The 16,974-nt window shown below is 42.3% G+C and overlaps 2 protein-coding genes across 3 annotated transcripts in view; one reads left to right on the top strand and one right to left on the bottom strand.

Annotated features, from left to right (window-relative positions):
- Positions 1-2,656: 2,656 nt before the first annotated feature.
- Positions 2,657-13,031, top strand: otx1 (orthodenticle homeobox 1). The gene is made up of 4 exons (XM_031839746.1): positions 2,657-3,771; positions 5,935-6,124; positions 6,759-6,910; positions 8,195-13,031. The coding sequence occupies exons 2-4, from the start codon at positions 6,028-6,030 to the stop codon at positions 8,951-8,953; spliced, it is 1,008 nt and encodes a 335-aa protein (XP_031695606.1). The 5' UTR covers positions 2,657-3,771; positions 5,935-6,027; the 3' UTR covers positions 8,954-13,031.
- A 2,523-nt stretch (positions 13,032-15,554) lies between these two features.
- The window catches only part of wdpcp (WD repeat containing planar cell polarity effector), a 42,762-nt gene continuing 41,342 nt past the window's right edge, over positions 15,555-16,974 (bottom strand). For both annotated transcript variants that reach the window (XM_031875054.1, XM_031875064.1), the window contains exon 11: positions 15,555-15,985. In XM_031875054.1, coding sequence (XP_031730914.1) covers positions 15,935-15,985 — 51 coding nt within the window. In that variant the 3' untranslated portion in view covers positions 15,555-15,934. The remainder of the gene's footprint in view (positions 15,986-16,974) is intronic.

The raw sequence follows: 16,974 nt of genomic DNA, 5'->3' as shown, positions 1-16,974 counted from the left end.
TCTCTCTCTCTCTCTCTCTCTCTCTCTCTCTCTCTCTCTCTCTCTCTTCGGGCCGCGTCTGAGCGCGCTGGAGACGGGGGGGCCGAGCTGGAGAGGCTCGGTCACCCGCAACCAGGAGCGGGATGGAGAGGGAAATAAAACAAAGTGTCCTTTTTTTAGATGTAGAAAAATAATATTCCACCACCTTAAATGTCCCCTATTTCTTTCGCACTCGCACTACTTTTATGAATGTCAAACTGAAACAAAGAGAGAATAAATGTCCCTGAAATAAAACCTCCGCTCCGTCCCCTGCAGGCAGCCTCGCATCCCCGATTAAAGCCGGGAAATAGATTGTGACAGCAGACGTCCTCCCCGGCCTTTCTCATACTCTCAAAATTAATTTGCTGATTCCTTTTCTTCTCTGCTTGGGACCCCGACCGTATACGTGCACTCTACGTCCCTCACGAGGCGCTTTTTTTTTTTGTTTTTACTCCGTATTATGGCGCGTTTTTATCGCGCGGGTCTGTAATCTCGAGAAGAAAAGCAAAGAGCCCAAAACGGCTGAAGGACGTCGGTGCAGTCAGAGGGCTGCAGTGTGTGCGTGAGTGTGTGTATGTGTGTGTAGTTAAAATGATTCACAGCACCCGGCACTTCTGCGTGGATTTAAACGTGTTATATAAATAGTTTAAATAAGATTGTTGATTTGTTTTTTAAATTTTGTTAGTAAATTTTCATTTATTAACTTTACCTCCTAAAGTTTTGATGTTTGGTCCTCTTAACATCACTATTTAATCCATTGTTATATTAACATCCTCTTAAACCACTGCGCGTCTAAAGAAAATTACTTAAAGTCGTAATTAAACCAACTATTTTATAATGATAAATCTATTTTTATTTAAAGACGTAGTTTATTTCTGGAGTGAATAAAGAGCAAAATGTCCCGTCTTACCTCCGCAGAGTCACTCGGGTGTCTTTAATGTTCCCGTTGAAGCAGAAGGAGTGAAAAAAAAAAATTTGGAGTCATTTCCCTATTTTTCAGTGAATAAGAGCGACGCGCTGCGTAAAAGGCGGCGGCGCCTCCGCGCTGCAGTGCAGCTGAGGATCCTTCAGCCGAATGGATTATCTCCTGAGCTTTGATGTCTCCTGGCCTCACCTCACAGGTGCTGAGCGCCGCTCGGCCTCCGCGGTAACTTCCTTTTTCGTCCCAAAAAAAAAAAAAGAAACTGCACCTGGGGGAGCCCGGGTCTCCGCGTGCGGTGCCCGGGCTCCTATACAGCGCTGTGTTGTATGCATCATCGTTTTAATAAGCACCGACAACATCCCCGCAGATCCCCGCTTCCAATCCTGCCGGCTGAAGGGACAAAACTTTTCCCCCTCCTCTCCTCTCCGCCTAATCCCAGGCTTTACCAGCTCAGCATTAAGAAAAATTCAACTGCAATTTGGGATTAGACAAAATACTCTTATTACAAAAGGTTGGTGCAACTTGATAACTTGATACTTGTTCAGGGGTTTATCTCGGGGTCTTACTCACATCGAGAGAGGAGAGGGAAAAAACAAGAAATAGTGGAAATGTCAGAATAACCCGACTCATTGTGTTGTGAGGGCCATATTTGTTGAATGGCCTTTTTGCATAATTTAACACAGCCTGTGTGTGTGTGTGTGTGTGTGTGTGTGTGTGTGTGTGTGTGTGTGTGTGTGTGTGTGTGTGTGTGTGTGTGTGTGTGTGTGTGTGCGCGCGCGCGCGCGCAAAGGAGAGGAGGGGTGATGGTATTTCGGTCAGACCCTCCACGGGCCCTCTGACTGCTCGGACTTCAGATGTGGAAATAAATAAAAATAAAAAAGGTGCGTAAAAGTGTTTGACCTCCAGTCAGCAGCCTGCCAACACAAACTCCAAATGAACACTCCCTCCCCTCCCCAAAACACCCGTTCTTTTACGACACATTTATTCTCAGTACGTCACCTCTGTTCATGTTCTCACATCATTCGTAGATTTGGAAACACTCACTGTCGCCATCGGTCTGATTTGTACATTTGATTTTGGCCTCCGTGCGTAAAAAGACATGGATGGACTATGTTCGTGTATATTAAGGTGCGTTCAAGTGCCCGTATGCTCCTCCGTGTTCCTGCCTGCAATAAGTAGCATCACTACAGGCCTCCAACATGACGTTGGTCGACTATTGGTGTCTAAGTTTCTCTGTCAAAGTGCTCTCGTCGATGTCTTTTAAGGCCTCCACTTTGATCCTCCTCTTCCTGACACACACACACACACACACACACACACACACGTAAAATGTCATTTCCATCCCTGCAGCTTCTCTCTCTGAACATTAGCTCGCTTTCAGCTCAGACCTCATTTACAGAACTTGATGTGTTTTTTTCTGCAGAGATCCCCAAAGGATAGCCGAGCTGAGCTGCGACCCTCACTTTGTTTTCTGTGTGATGGGTTAAAAAACACATTTAAAAAAGAACCATCGGCGTATAAAGAGCAGGATGTGATTCAGTGACCGCAGCTTCTGCTGCTGATTTTTCTTCTTCGTTTTCCTCCGCAGTGAGTTTGAGGTCTATCCCTATTAAACTTTACGTCAACCATCCTCAAATGTAATTCTAAATGGGGATTAGACCTCATTAATATTCATGAGGACTGGTGTGTGTGTGTTTGTGTGTGGGGGGGGGGGGGGGGGGGAGGAGGGGGTGTATCACAATAAAATCTAAATGGATAAATTTAACTTCTTTTCTCATCACGGAGGAATAAACAGTAAAAAATAAACAGCATTAATAGGAAGCTGAGGATTCTCTACATTACATGAAATCTGTTTTCTGCTGTTGATTAAACTAAAATGCAGCTTTCTGTCAAACTAAGCACCCGTTTAAACCTTTACACCCTTAAAACAACCGTTTTTACTTTAACTTATTCCTCTTGAAACATTCAGAATCGTGTATTTTTTTGTCCTTTGACTGATTTGATGTTTCTGAGGAAATGAAACGACAGGAAGCAAGAAAACAGGTCGTTTCTTTAAAGTAAATACGTTTTAAATGGTGGGAAAGTAGACCGCTTTAGTTCTTTGACAAGACTAAATGCTGCCATTGCATCCGCGTGCAAAAAAAAATAAAATTTGAAAATGTTTCTGTAAAATATCTTCTTAAATTTGGTTTCTTCTTGTACGCGCTTTGGCGCACATGCAGAGCGCAGACGCCGTCTCTCCTGCAGGCCTGTAAAACATTTCCATCTTTTTACAAACCTCTTTGGTTGGTCTGGTCTCGGGACCGGGACCGAGAGAGGAGGAGGGGGAGAGGGAGAGGGTAAGTGGAAGTGGGCTCTCCCGGCTGCCACCGCGGCGCCCTATAGGCCGCCCCCGCCGTCCGTCAGAGCGGGGACGCGCGCCGATTGGCTGCAGGAGGCGGATCCGCAGGTGTCCTCCGCTCATAGAGGCGCAGGGCGGAGAGAAGGTGATCAATCTCCATCCGTCTCCTAGAAATCACCTTAACACTCTGACAGACAACGACAAGCCCCCTGAAAGCAAATGAGTTTGATTTATTTGGCTGCAATAAAAATAAAAGAAGAGAGAAACACCCGGAACCGCACCGAGGACGCGGTGACTCCCCGCGCGCTGATAAACTGCGTGTTTTTCTCCGCGATGCCGCTCCGTTTGCACACTGTTGTTTGTTTTTGAGCAAGTCGGCCGTCGTCTGAGTTTTGTGCCCTGCAGACTTCCCACTGCTGGATACTTTACTGCTGCTCGCGTGTTGTTGCCCGAAGAGCTCGGGAGAAGAGAAGAGGCGGAAATAAACCAGGTAAGGTTTCTCCAGTTTCACGCATTTAAAGTTGGTTGTTTTGTTACGTTTGTCCGCATTTTACTCACAAAACTATTCGTCATTAACAGAAGCGGCTGAAGTGTAAAAAGTAATTAACGTTAAACTCTGTCTGCAGCGAAGGTTTTCAATTTGCACCTCTGCACGTTTATTTAGCGGAGATATCAATTAATCCGCGCCGCGGAGGACTCCGACCTGAACCGGGTAAATTAAGTCAACTTCCTCCGGAGTAGATCATTTTAATATTTCCATTCCAGTTCGTTCCTGCGAGTTTTTTATTTGAGAGCAATTGGCCATTAAAGCGTTTGAACCACTTAGTAGATAATTGGAGAGGCGTGTTTTTGGTTTTTGTTAATTTATTTAGCTGATAAGAGCTCCTCTGAAACGCTCTCTCCCCGGAGGTCTAATCTAAATTCTAATTGAGTTCATTTGCACCGAGATCTCGCCTTCTTCTCTGCGGCCCTGCTGAGGGTTAGAAGCTGCTGGATACACGTTTGGTTGTTTGTGGTCAGTTACGAGCTCATTGTTAAAATAAATCTCTTCTTCACAGCCACGCCGTTAATGCACGCGCTTTAAACTTGTTTTATTCCTCAGAAATTAAACAAATCAAACTGTGATCAGTTTCTCTTAAAGCTCCATCAGGAGGATCTGTTTCTGAATGTAGATGCGCTTCATATTTAAGGTGAAGTTAAATGTTGAATTAGTGGATTCAGATAAAATATTCTTATTTTCTGCAGTAAACTGAGGAAATGTTATTTGTTCCTAAAATAAGTATAAAGCATATTTACTGAGAAACACAAACCAGCTTAAGTAAAAAGTAGGCCTTTATAATATATAACCACAGAATAAACATGCATTTTAAAAGCACGGACATGGATGACGACAATATTTGTGCTTCACAGAAAATATGATTTTTAATCAACTGATCGAGACGTGAAGAAACAATTTCTCTTTTTGGAGTTTGGTTCTGTTCCCCTGAGCGTCCCAATAAAGGAGGGAGCTGACTGAATACAAGCGAGACTAAAGTTAATTCTTACTAACGAGTGAACTGAACTCCTCGTGCAGATCTCAGGTGATTTTATTCTGTTGACGTGAGATCCACAGGAGCCTCGTGCTGCTCACAATACACGCAAAGTGTGACGACCCGAAACAAACACGAGCGACTTCAGACAAACACAGCTGTGATTTATATAGATTATAGAACCGCATCCATAATCCATCTTTATACACGCGTGAGTGTGTGAGTGCAGGCCTACACACACACACACACACACTAAACACACATTTACTCATAAGACTAAAAACGAATTCAAACACAAATGCAGCAAAGTGACGGAACAATAAATAATTCTGCGTTTTTTAGGAGCTAATTTAATTTATACACGTGAGCTCCTTTCAGCATTTTGCTTTCTGACTAAAGCGACACAAATATTTCATTGTTTAAGATCACACTGACATGATGCATTACATAATGGAGGCCAAATAAACTATTTAGGTTTAAGGATTTAAATGATGTAAAATAGTCTTATTTTTTACAACATAGGGAAATGTATGATTACAGATAAACCCGTAATATTCTTTAGGAGGAGGAGCGCTGGTCAATCAAACATTAATGTAGATAAACATTCAATGTTTTCTACAACGCAATGATTTATTGACACAAAACTCGCGTTAACTTTCATCAGTTTCACTCAGTTTTCATCTCATCAGAAGATTTAAATTAAAGCTGAACACGTGAGTTTAATCTGTTATTAACGTTGTTTCATTTTCCTCCGTGTTTTTCTTTCTCACCAAAGTAAATCCAATATTCTGAAAGGATTTAATGTTCGTCTCCGCTCCTGAACCATCAGTTTATCTTCCGCTATAATTCATGCGTTCATATCCTAATAAATAATAATAATGTAATCTATGGGAGCTTTATGAGAGTCAACCCGAACGATGCTTCAGTGCTTTCCTGCGTAAAGACCCAGTTTGCCTCACTGGTTCACCCGCCGAACATAAAGCTATGAGAGATATTTGTAATTCATGGTATAACTTTAACATGTTGGAGTTATTTCTAAACATCCCGCTGAGCATTTAGGATGAAATATGTGCTTTATGTTTTCTTCCTGAATCGTTGGTAATACCCCCGCCCCCCGTGTGCAGTGACTAGGATCGGCCCCCTGTCCCGTCAAGCTGCAGCATCGGGGGAAACCGAACCACTGGCCTGAGCTGGGTGGAGCAGTGACCGCCTGTAGCATGATGTCCTACCTCAAACAGCCCCCCTACGGCGTCAACGGCCTGGGGCTCAGCGGCGCTGCCATGGACCTGCTGCACCCCTCAGTGGGCTACCCATGTAGGAGACGCGCGCGCGCACACACGTTAACACACATTTTACACGTGAATGCTCCCAGTTTGGACCAGTAACAGCTCCAGACATCATGAAGAAAATTACCAAAATATCTACAAATTAATAATATGTTTGGCTGTTAGGCCTCTAATAATAATAATAATAATAATAAGGACTTTGTTGTTATTGTTAATAACTATTATTCATATTATAATATATTATTGTGGTTCTGTGTAATGATAATAATAATAATAATAATGTTTGGATGTGTTTTAAAAAAAGTTTACAGAAAGGAAACAAACAACCATGTAAAATAATAAATGTATATTTTTCTATGAATTGTAATTTGGTATTATAGCTATAAAGTAATTACTCTAGTCTTCACATTAAGTGATTAAACTGTTTATCTTCTACTGGCGTTAGGGAGCAGTTTAAAAGGAAATATTAAATATGCTTTAAGTTCATTCTATCAATTTAAAAATAAAGGTTTAAATTGTCTCTACAGTAAAGAAACTACAGCAGAAATAAAATGTACTTTTTCTCGCTTAATAATGACGACAAAGTCGAAGTAATGTTGAAGTCCTGCGTGTTTTTGAGGTGGTTTTATTAACGTTGTTTTGTTTGTATCTATTATTTTTAGCCACTCCCAGGAAGCAGCGCCGGGAGCGGACCACCTTCACCCGCTCTCAGCTCGACATCCTGGAGTCTCTGTTCGGTAAGACCCGGTACCCGGACATCTTCATGCGCGAGGAGGTCGCTCTGAAGATCAACCTGCCGGAGTCCAGAGTGCAGGTGAGAAGTGACGCGTTTAAAAAAAACTCCCGCCGAAACCTCCGTGTGGAAAAAAACATCCGACAAACGCACGTGGCCTCAGGGTTAACTCTGGAATAGATATTAACTTATGACGATAAATTATGTTATTAGGTAATATTTAAACGGGTTATTATTCTACAAAGACTCACTATTACATTACCACCGTGTCACCAGGTCATTATAATACAGAAACACTTAATGTCACCAAACAGGCTTTAGACTGAGCAGCTTGTGTTGCTCAAAATCAATTATTCGTGATTAATTAAAAGTGGGACAGTTTAAGAGTTATTTATGTGTTTACTCTCTGAGCGCAGTAATTAGTTTTAAACACACAGTTAAATGTTTTTAAATTGACCGTCATGTGCTAATTAACGGCTAACTTAATGCTAGCTTGCTAACTGTTAGCTATCATCGATAGATCAGATCAATATTTTTATGGCATTTATACCAATAAATGTGACTAAAGGGTACTTTATTGTGTAATATAACAGGATGATTATATATCTAAGAGGAAAACAATGTGATGATTTTAGAGCTGCTCACTTGATGCTGCCACTCTGAATGGTATTAAAACATACAGACTGGTTTGTTTATACTGGTTATGTAACTAGGCAGTTTAACTGGGATGGTTGCCTTCAAGTGTCGTGGTTATTTATACAATCTCCTCTTTCTCTGTTCCTGTTCAACTCACATCACTGTTTAACCTCTTGATTCAATGAATGGATCCAGATTAAAATGTTCACATTGATGTAAACAAAGCGATTAGAAAAGCTTACTTTCAATCGAGTATTTCATAATTATTTGATGGAACCTAACTGAAGGCTGTAATATGATCTGAAATATGGGATCTGCTCTGAGGATGTTCAGAGTATTCAAGCAAATACTCTGCAAACAACTGGCTGCTGTACAACAATATTGAACAAATACGACTCTTCAAAGGCTTTCGGGGGGAAAACCAAGGCAGGCCAGTTATTCTCAGAATGCGTGTGTGAAACAAAATGCTCTACATGATCCGGCCCTCTCGAGTTACCTCACTGTGTGGTGAAACCCAAGAGCCTGTTATCTTACAGCCGTCTACCAGCTATGAAATTAGACCCCGTGATGGCTGGTCCGAGCCAAAGGGGGCCGGGGGTGGAAATGAACCTCGATGGCTAATAACCCCTCAATTTCCCTCCATAATGTACTCCCAGCGTGGCCTGGGAGTATCTTCTTCTTCTTTTAAATGAAATGCTGAGGTTGTTTGTGTGCTCTCATGGGTTCTAGGTGTGGTTCAAGAACCGGAGGGCCAAGTGTCGCCAGCAGCAGCAGAGCGGCAACAGCGCCAAAGCCCGGCCGCCCAAGAAGAAGTCGTCTCCGGCCCGGGAGAGCACGGGCTCCGAGAGCAGCGGTCAGTTCACGCCGCCGGCCGTCTCCAGCACCGGTTCCTCCTCGTCCTCGTCCTCCTCCGCCAATCACACGGGCCCGGCGGCGGCGGCGGCGGCGCTCAGCAGCACCTCTACCTCCATCGGCACCATCTCCTCCATCTGGAGCCCCGCCATCTCCCCCGGAAACGCACCCGTTACCGCTGTGGCCCCGCTCCCGGAGCCCGGACCCGCCTCCAACGCCTCCTGTATGCAGCGTTCGATGGCGGGCTCCGCCGCCGCCGCCACCTCCTACCCGATGTCCTACAACCAGACGCCGGGCTACGGCCAGAGCTACCCGACCCCGTCCGGCTCCTACTTCAGCGGCGTGGACTGCAGCTCCTACCTGGCCCCCATGCACTCCCACCACCACCCCCACCAGCTCAGCCCCATGGCGGCCTCCTCCATGTCGGGCCACCCGCACCACCACATCGGCCAGTCGTCGGGCCACCACCACCACCACCACCACCAGGCCTACGGCGGCTCCGGCCTGGCCTTCAACTCCTCCGACTGCCTGGATTACAAAGAGCAGACTGCAGCCTCCTCGTGGAAGCTCAACTTTAACACCACAGACTGCTTGGACTACAAAGACCAGGCCTCCTGGAGGTTCCAGGTCTTGTGATCAAGCTTTTTATCCCCCCCCCCCTTCTCCCTGCTCTCCGGCTCCCCCTCTTCTTCTTCTTTCATTCCCCACATTAGCATATTGCTTGTTTTTTGAAAAGGCAAAAAGAGTTTATGAACCACAAGATCAGCAATCGGACTTTGTTTTTCCCTCCCTCTCTCGTCCTCCACGTCTTTTAGAAAACATATTTAACAAAAACAGAAGAAGAGAAACAGATGAAGTTCTGAGAGGAGAGAACATCCGGAGCAGCTTCCTGACGATGAACGAGTTAACGAAGCTCTCTGGAGGAATACGCTCCCTCTGCTGCACCTCTTTACCTCCGGACCCCCAAATCAAACCCTGTATAGTTTTTATTTCTCAAATTGGTTATTTTAGGATGACAGAGATTTTTAGTCAGCGACGTCGAGGAGCTGAAATATGTAAATATGTATTTGGGTCAGTTACATTGACCATGTTTTAGTTGGTGCGTTTTTTTGTTTTTTTTTCCGAATTTGAAAAATTGTTTATTACCACTTTGGGAGAAAAAAAACAAAAGAAGAAAAAAAACAACGTGTATGTAAATCTTTCCAAAGAGAACAAATTGGCCATAAAGTTCAGCTTTTATATGTTTCACTCAGAAAAAATAAATGTTTTACAATTTGAAATGTCTTGAGGGGAAAACTCTAAAACATAGATGCAGAACTCTTCTGGACGTTTGTCCAGTTTGTTTTCCAGATATTATTATTATTATTGTTATTATTATTCTAACCTCTATACATTCTCAAAGCTGGCCTCCTCTCATTGGACATGTTTGAAACCGCAGCACTTGACTTGATATTTGGAGTCAGAGCGTTTTTATTTTTTCTGAAGAGGAAAAAAATGTGGATTAATATCTCCAGAAATGACAGTAAGATGTTGAATGTATCTTTAAGGAGAAACCACCCTCGCATACATGTTCATCCAATAAAGATCCGTTCAGTCATCTCGATCCTCCGCACTGGATTCTGTCTCACTTCCGTCCAACAACGAGTCATGTTTTACTTTATTTTATTCCAGAACATAAGGAGATTCCTGTTTTCTCTCGTTTTGAATTAGTCACTCTTTTATTTAAAAGCTTGTTGATTTATTTGTATTTCCTCCTAATTATAACGGGGTAAATGCAAATGAGTCCATAATTAATACGAGGGGCCTCGCGCATCCCTGTGTCTTAATCCTCTGTCTTAAATTGAAACACGAACGTCTCCCCTCGCTTCAGGGAGACCAAGTGTCTGTTTCTCTCTTCTTCTTTTTTTTTTAAACTGCAGCGTTAAAAAAAGGCCCTAAATATTGAGCCGCGAGACATTTGATCGAGGCGTAATTGAATGCAGCGCGTGATAATTACTCCCGCGCCCTCAGTTGGTTTTCTCCAAAATAACCTGCAGGAATTCTAACCGCCTCTGATGCGTAATTGCGAAGGTGGGGCAGGTTAGGGGGTCAGGTGCGGGCGTGTGTGAGTGTGTGTGTGTGTGTGATGCTTGCAGGCATACACGCATTATAAAAGAGGGGGGGGGTCACTGAAAGAAAACATCGCGTCAGTTCTCTGGCGAGGTTGTTTCTGGAGGAAAACATCGCTTCATGCAAATTAATTTCCCCCAATATTTAAAACAATCAACGTCCTTCTGTAAATAACTTAACCCCAAAACAGCAACGTTTGTGTTAATTAGGAACTTTTTAATTAATTTAACTTTTTAGTGTCCAGTCACGAGGATGTGTGAGGGCTGTAACTATCTATTACTTTTATTAAAAGCTTAGTTTGACACATTTATTAAAACAATAAATCCATTAATCGAGATCATGAAGTGAAGATGTTTATCACAATTAAAGCTCAGTCACAACCCAAAATATCCACTAACGCACAAAGAGAAGCAACTACTGGACATCAATCATTATTTTAAAATGGCTCGCTCTCTCTCTCTCTCTCTCTGTGTGTTTCTCTCTCTCTCCCCCCTCCCTCTCTCTCTTTATGTAAATGAAGGTCGCAGCTGAATAAATATCTGCTGATCAGAACGTTAAACATGTTTGCGCCAAGACGCGCAAACAGCGCAGCGAGTGTCCACGAACAGCGGCGGATTTGTTCGGATTTGCATCAAACAAACATTCGCGACCAAATCTTGTGTTTTTTTTAATTCAAAGAGGGTTTGAGAGAGACACGAGACAGCTGCTCACCTTCAAACGGTGGAACCGTATTGAATGTTTATTATTGAATGTGTCCTCTGAAGGAGAGCAGCTGAGGGCCGAGATGGCGCAACGAGCAGGAGAAGTTTCTCTGCAGCATCCAATAAATAACGAAACAACAAAATGTTAATACAAGTAGAATAAAACATAAAAAAGAGAATTATATTTCAAATCGCTTTGAACGCATGAGCGACTCGTTTCATTTCATTCTCTGGAGTTCCTGCAGCTGTTTGTGCAGAAACTGTTTCTTGTATTTAAAGCGTTTGTCATTAAACGAGAGAGAGAGAATATTTCATTCTCACTTCAGTTCACTTCTGTTTTCAGCTGCTGGTTGAATTTACTGTTTTAGAGACAAAAACATAGAGAATATTTTTCACTTAAAGTCAAACTGAGATGCTTTAAAATGCAGAAAGATGCAAACATGTTAATTAGTTTAAGTTTATAGAAGACAACCACCAGCACTTAAAATGTATTTTCTTGTTCTACTTGATGCTTGTTTATGTCTATGTGGAGAGAATAGTTTGAACTAGAATCATTAAGAGATTAATGTTGAATTGTTACAGTGCAGATGTGTTGGTTCACTGTAAACGACTCAAACACACATCAGCTGGATTTACCTTTCAGGACAAGTCGCACTTCAATGTATTCAAATATAAAAACATCTTAGAAATAATCATCAACCTTCTCTCCAGATTATAATAAACTTTTCTATCAACTAAAGAACAAATAACTTTGTTTTCTCCTAAACTTTCTTTAAATGTAACATTCATCAGATTTTTCTACGTTTCCTCGTCCGACAAACAAAAGTATAAAAAGACGAATACAAACGATATCATCTCATAATCTATAATCAAATAGTTCCTCTCTTTGTTTGACACCTTTGTGTATTTTTAGAGATGCAAATTCTTGGAGTTCTTTGTGTTCATCTAAAATCTTCTCAGAGTTCTACCAGTTTTATTTTGAGGTCAAATATATTTTAAATCGTTTCTCACCCAAAAAATGACATGTCATCAGTTCTTTAGTGTACGCAGGTTATTGGACCAGTTCATCACTGTGTGTGTGTGTGTATGTGTGTGTGTGTGTGTGCGCGCGCGCGCGCGCGTTCAGTAGGCCGATCGATCGCACTGCGTCGCCCGTTGTCAGCCGGTGTGTGTGTGTGTGTGTGTGTGTGTGTGTGTGTGTGTGTGTGCGCGTGCGCGTGTGTGGTTTGTGAGGCCTCGATAACGTCGAGGTCGGAAGGACCAGCAGATGTTCTGATAGCAGCTAGGCATGCTGGGACTGTTTTCTTCTGTTTCCATGCAGGACAGGAAGGAGAAAAACAACAAAACCGGTCTCTGATTGGCTGTCGACTGTCGCCAGACTTTGGCTTCGCCATGTGTTCATAGGCCGAGCAGTGAGAGGTGATACAGAGGAGGATTGTGTTTACCTGGGAGGTTAATCAGGGGTCAACTCTACACCTGATGTGGGCGGAGTCTAAGGCCTCCGTCTCCGGTTTCTCTGTCAGAAAAAAAGGGTTTATTTTGTTTTGTTTAATGTCAAGTCTGGGCAACATGAAGCCGGTATAGCTGCAGTGGATTTTCTCATCTCCTGGTTTGACATGCAGGTAAATAAAGACACCTCGAATCCTCCGTCCAAACTCGCAGAAGGTGAGAGTCCCGGTGGTTCCTGTGAGGAGTCCAGGTGGAAAGCAGCTTAGTCATCCCCACACGAGGCACTGAGAGCGTTGGTGAGATTCCCGGTGGGTTTAACATACTTTAGATTTAAGTTGAGTAGTGGACACAGTCGGGACCACGTCGAGCCTCTTTCCTTTATCTTCTGGAGGGAAACTCGTCCCTCCACAGGAGAGGAATCGCAGGAGGATTTAGTCCTTTGGTCACCTGACTTCAAGTGGTTTTGGGATGTTTTCCTAAACCTAACAAAGTATTGCACCATCTTTTCCTAAACCTAGATCGCTCCGTTAGCGCTGTTAGCATAATTAGCTATGAGCCACCAACTCAGCCGTCGCCATGTTGAGAGCCATTGAGAGGCAATCAAAATGCTCCCAATCAAATTTGATTTTTTTTAAGTAAAAAAATCAAATGTGAAAATGCTTGTTCTCGTTTGAACATTGTAGTAAATTGAATATTTTTTGTGGATTTGGATAAAACAAGACATTTGATTAGATCTTGGAAATCTGAAATGTTGTGATTGGCATCTTAAATGGGCCGAATGATTGATTAGGTTTCAGCCTCAATGACAACGTAATGTTTAAAGTTGAGCTGGTGCATTGTTTAGCCTGTTAGCATGCTAATTAGCACTGAACACAAAGTACAGCTGACGTCATTATCGATCAGTAAATTGAAGGATTTCCTTCTCTTTTGAAGTAGTTGATGGGAAACCAGACAAGAGTTGACCGGTGGAAGCAGTTCTTCTTCTTCGGTCTTCTGGACAGAACGACTTCCTTCATATCCTGAACCGGTTGCGTCAGAGAGAGTAGGGCCGGAGCAGAGAGGCATTTAAGGGAGGACTCGTGTTATCTCATCTGGAAACGATGCGGCAGCATTCAACCCTCGTCCCGAGTCACAACTTGTCTTTTTCCCCTGAAGCCCTTCAGACGTGGGAAAGCTCAATGGAGGCTTGTTGGGCCTGCAGGCTTCAGTGTTTCCCACCGACGTCGTCTCCGTGTGTCAACAGATCGCCGTCTGACCAGTCGGTCACGTTTCCTCCTTTTTAGTTTGTTCTAAACCGACAATTCTCTCCACTGACAACTCTCAAGCACCCGAAACGTATCGATACACATTATTATTGATATAAATCTAAACCTTATTCTTGACATTTGACCCCGTAAAAAACACAGATATTTGCCTCTGAAGGAATCTGAAAAGATATTTTGTGTCAAAATAGTAAAAAATGAGCATTTTATCCCCCTTTAGATATTTTTTTAGCAGATTTCTGAAATTTAAGATTAAAATCTCAACAGAACATTAGAGTTGATGATATTTGACCAAAAGTTGAAGACTTATCTAAACTTTAATCTCTGCAGAGTCTCTCCGACCTCATTCTGAGCTGGTTTTAATCACAGACTATCACATTATGAGGCCTTTTAGTCTCACAGGCACAAACAGATATTCAATACAGATACGTTGCACCATAATTAAGTAGATCTCATTCACTGAGTTGAGAACTAAGAAAACTCGACTCTCTTCTGTAATCTGAATAAGATCTTTTCACTCAGTGGAGAGTGATTTAGTCTCTGTGACGTCTTTAATTGTCCTGACATTTTCGTCTATAATATTTTGGGGGATCTTGTGAAACAAACCTATAAAACATAGATCACCTCCCTGAGGGGAGACTTGATCAGCCGAATCAGAGCCATCATTAGCTGTGATGAGGCCTCCGCAGAATCACTGCGCAGCCGCTGTACAGAGGAGAGAATTAAAAAACACAGATAACCTGGATAATAGCACGTGCCGGAGGCTTGACTCATTTCCAAATGTTAACGAGGCCGTTTCACAGCTCCAGCACGCGCTGCAGTATGTTAATACCACTAATAAGCCTATCTCTGCGAGTCATCTCGGAAGGCAAAGATTTGAGCAGAATAAAGCTGCGGGGCCACATTTTAAATGAAGCATAACTATTTATGATTTTTACAAAGCTGACATAATTGCTTAAAGGGTAACTGAGGAGAGGTCTCGTACTTTGTTGTATTATGAAAGAGCAGATTTCACTGTTTGCATGTCAAAAAGGTTCCTGAGAGATGGGAGGAGCCCGTGCTCGCCTTTTAAGCAATTTTGCAGCTTTTTATTGGAGCTGTCAAGTCAGACAATCAGCAGATAATGCGGCCTTGGTTTTTAAATTATAACACGTGTCAAGAGACGCACTGAAGGCACCGACAGATGCCACTTATCTCCGGCGGCCTCTGCAGTGTGACTGTATCATCGGAGGGGAAATATAACACGCTGTTTACATAAGAGAAGTATTAGTATCAGTCACAAATGTAATTCCTTTCACCTCTCCCTCTCGCGGAGGATCGACTCCCCAAAAACATACAATGATTTGTTAAAGCTAACGAGAAAAAAAAAAAGAGCAGAAAAGCATCCTCGCTGATCTTCTGTCCATTTCTCAACATCGCTTCTTGTTTTTTTATTTTTATTTTTTTGGGTGGAAATCCTCTTAGAATGCAAAGTAAATAGATTACGATACAGTGAGGGATTAGGGCTCGCGCGGCGCTGTCAGATTAGTCGGTGAGCGCCGCGCGCCGACAGCTCTGACACGGACATGGCTGCTGTTCAGGAAAGGGGCTCCGCGCGACGCTTTAAAGACGCTGGTTGGCTCCTGTTCATGAATAAAACTGGCCCATAATCTTGGGCCGACACACACACACACACACACACACACGCACACCTGCAACATTCAATATCAGAGGTGATGGAAGTATAATACAAGTCTTTATTTTATTTTTTCAGGCTGATTAATGAAAAGGTTTAAAACGTTTTCAGGCGTAACCATTTCTCTTTCAAGGTTCATTTGGTGAAGACATCACTAAGACAGAAAATAACCTGAATTCACCTCCAAATGTCACAGTTCAGATCCTTTTTTTAAAAGTTAAAATTGTACAACTTACTAACAAAAGTGCTAATAGAAAACTAATGTGTTTACGTAAAACACATGTATTGTATTCCTCTTTTATCAGATATCAGTCAACTGCTCTATCCAGGTATTATTACAGGTGAGTCCTCCACATATAAACATGCAGATAAAGAAAGTCTGTTATTGGTGAAATGTTGTTGTGTCTCTTAGTTGGTTTCTTCAAACCATTCCTAGATGAACGACATGAAGCAACCCGAGGTCTCCGCCGTCCTGAGAGAGAGAAAGAAATGAGAAAGAAAGAGAGTAAAGTTAGTTTTATAAATCTGAATTAACCATGTTTACATATGAAGACAGCTGATTATCAGCACATGTTCGGCTCTTGTGATCTGAACTTGTGCTTCATGGATCATTTTACCGTTAAGTGCACCGAGAACTCCCAATTCACCTGTTGATCTGAATCTGTACCGTGCTACTCTGTCCTATTTATTCGACAGTCACACATCTGACAGACAGGAAAGACAGAATGTTAACATTAGGGTCCGATGTTTAAGTCTTGAAGCCTTATGCCCCATTCATTCTTTAAGTAAAATTAAATTTAGTACGACGTTTAAAAAAAATGAAAAAAAGACCAACAAAACTTCTCACGGCAAAAAAGTTAAAGTATGTCGAAAGAAGTCATTGTGTAGCATGTCGAAAAAAGTCATAGTATAGCATGTCGAAAAAAGTCATAGTGTACTATGTCGAAAAAAGTCAGTGTACTATGTCGAAAAAAGTCAGTGTACTATGTCGAAAAAAGTCATAGTGTACTATGTCGAAAAAAGTCAGTGTACTATGTCGAAAAAAGTCAGTGTACTATGTCGAAAAAAGTCAGTGTACTATGTCGAAAAAAGTCAGTGTACTATGTCGAAAAAAGTCACGGTATAGCATGTCGAAAAAAGTCAGTGTACTATGTCGAAAAAAGTCAGTGTACTATGTCGAAAAAAGTCAGTGTACTATGTCGAAAAAAGTCACAGTATAGCATGTCGAAAAAAGTCACTGTGTAGAATGTCGAAAAAAGTCACGGTATAGCATGTCTAAAAAAGTCACGGTATAGCATGTCGAAAAAAGTCATAGAATAGCATGTCGAAAAAAGTCATTGTGTAGAATGTCGAAAAAAGTCATAGTATAGCATGTTGAAAAAAGTCATAGTATAGCATGTCGAAAAAAGTCATAGTATAGCATGTCGAAAAAAGTCACGGTATAGCATGTCGAAAAAAGTC

The sequence above is a fragment of the Anarrhichthys ocellatus genome, unplaced genomic scaffold (assembly GCF_004355925.1).
Source record: "Anarrhichthys ocellatus isolate YVR2014 unplaced genomic scaffold, GSC_Weel_1.0 scaffold3, whole genome shotgun sequence".
Taxonomy (NCBI): Eukaryota; Metazoa; Chordata; class Actinopteri; order Perciformes; family Anarhichadidae; genus Anarrhichthys; species Anarrhichthys ocellatus.
Note: the sequence above shows the minus strand (reverse complement) of the source record. Positions and strands in the feature narration are given on the sequence as shown.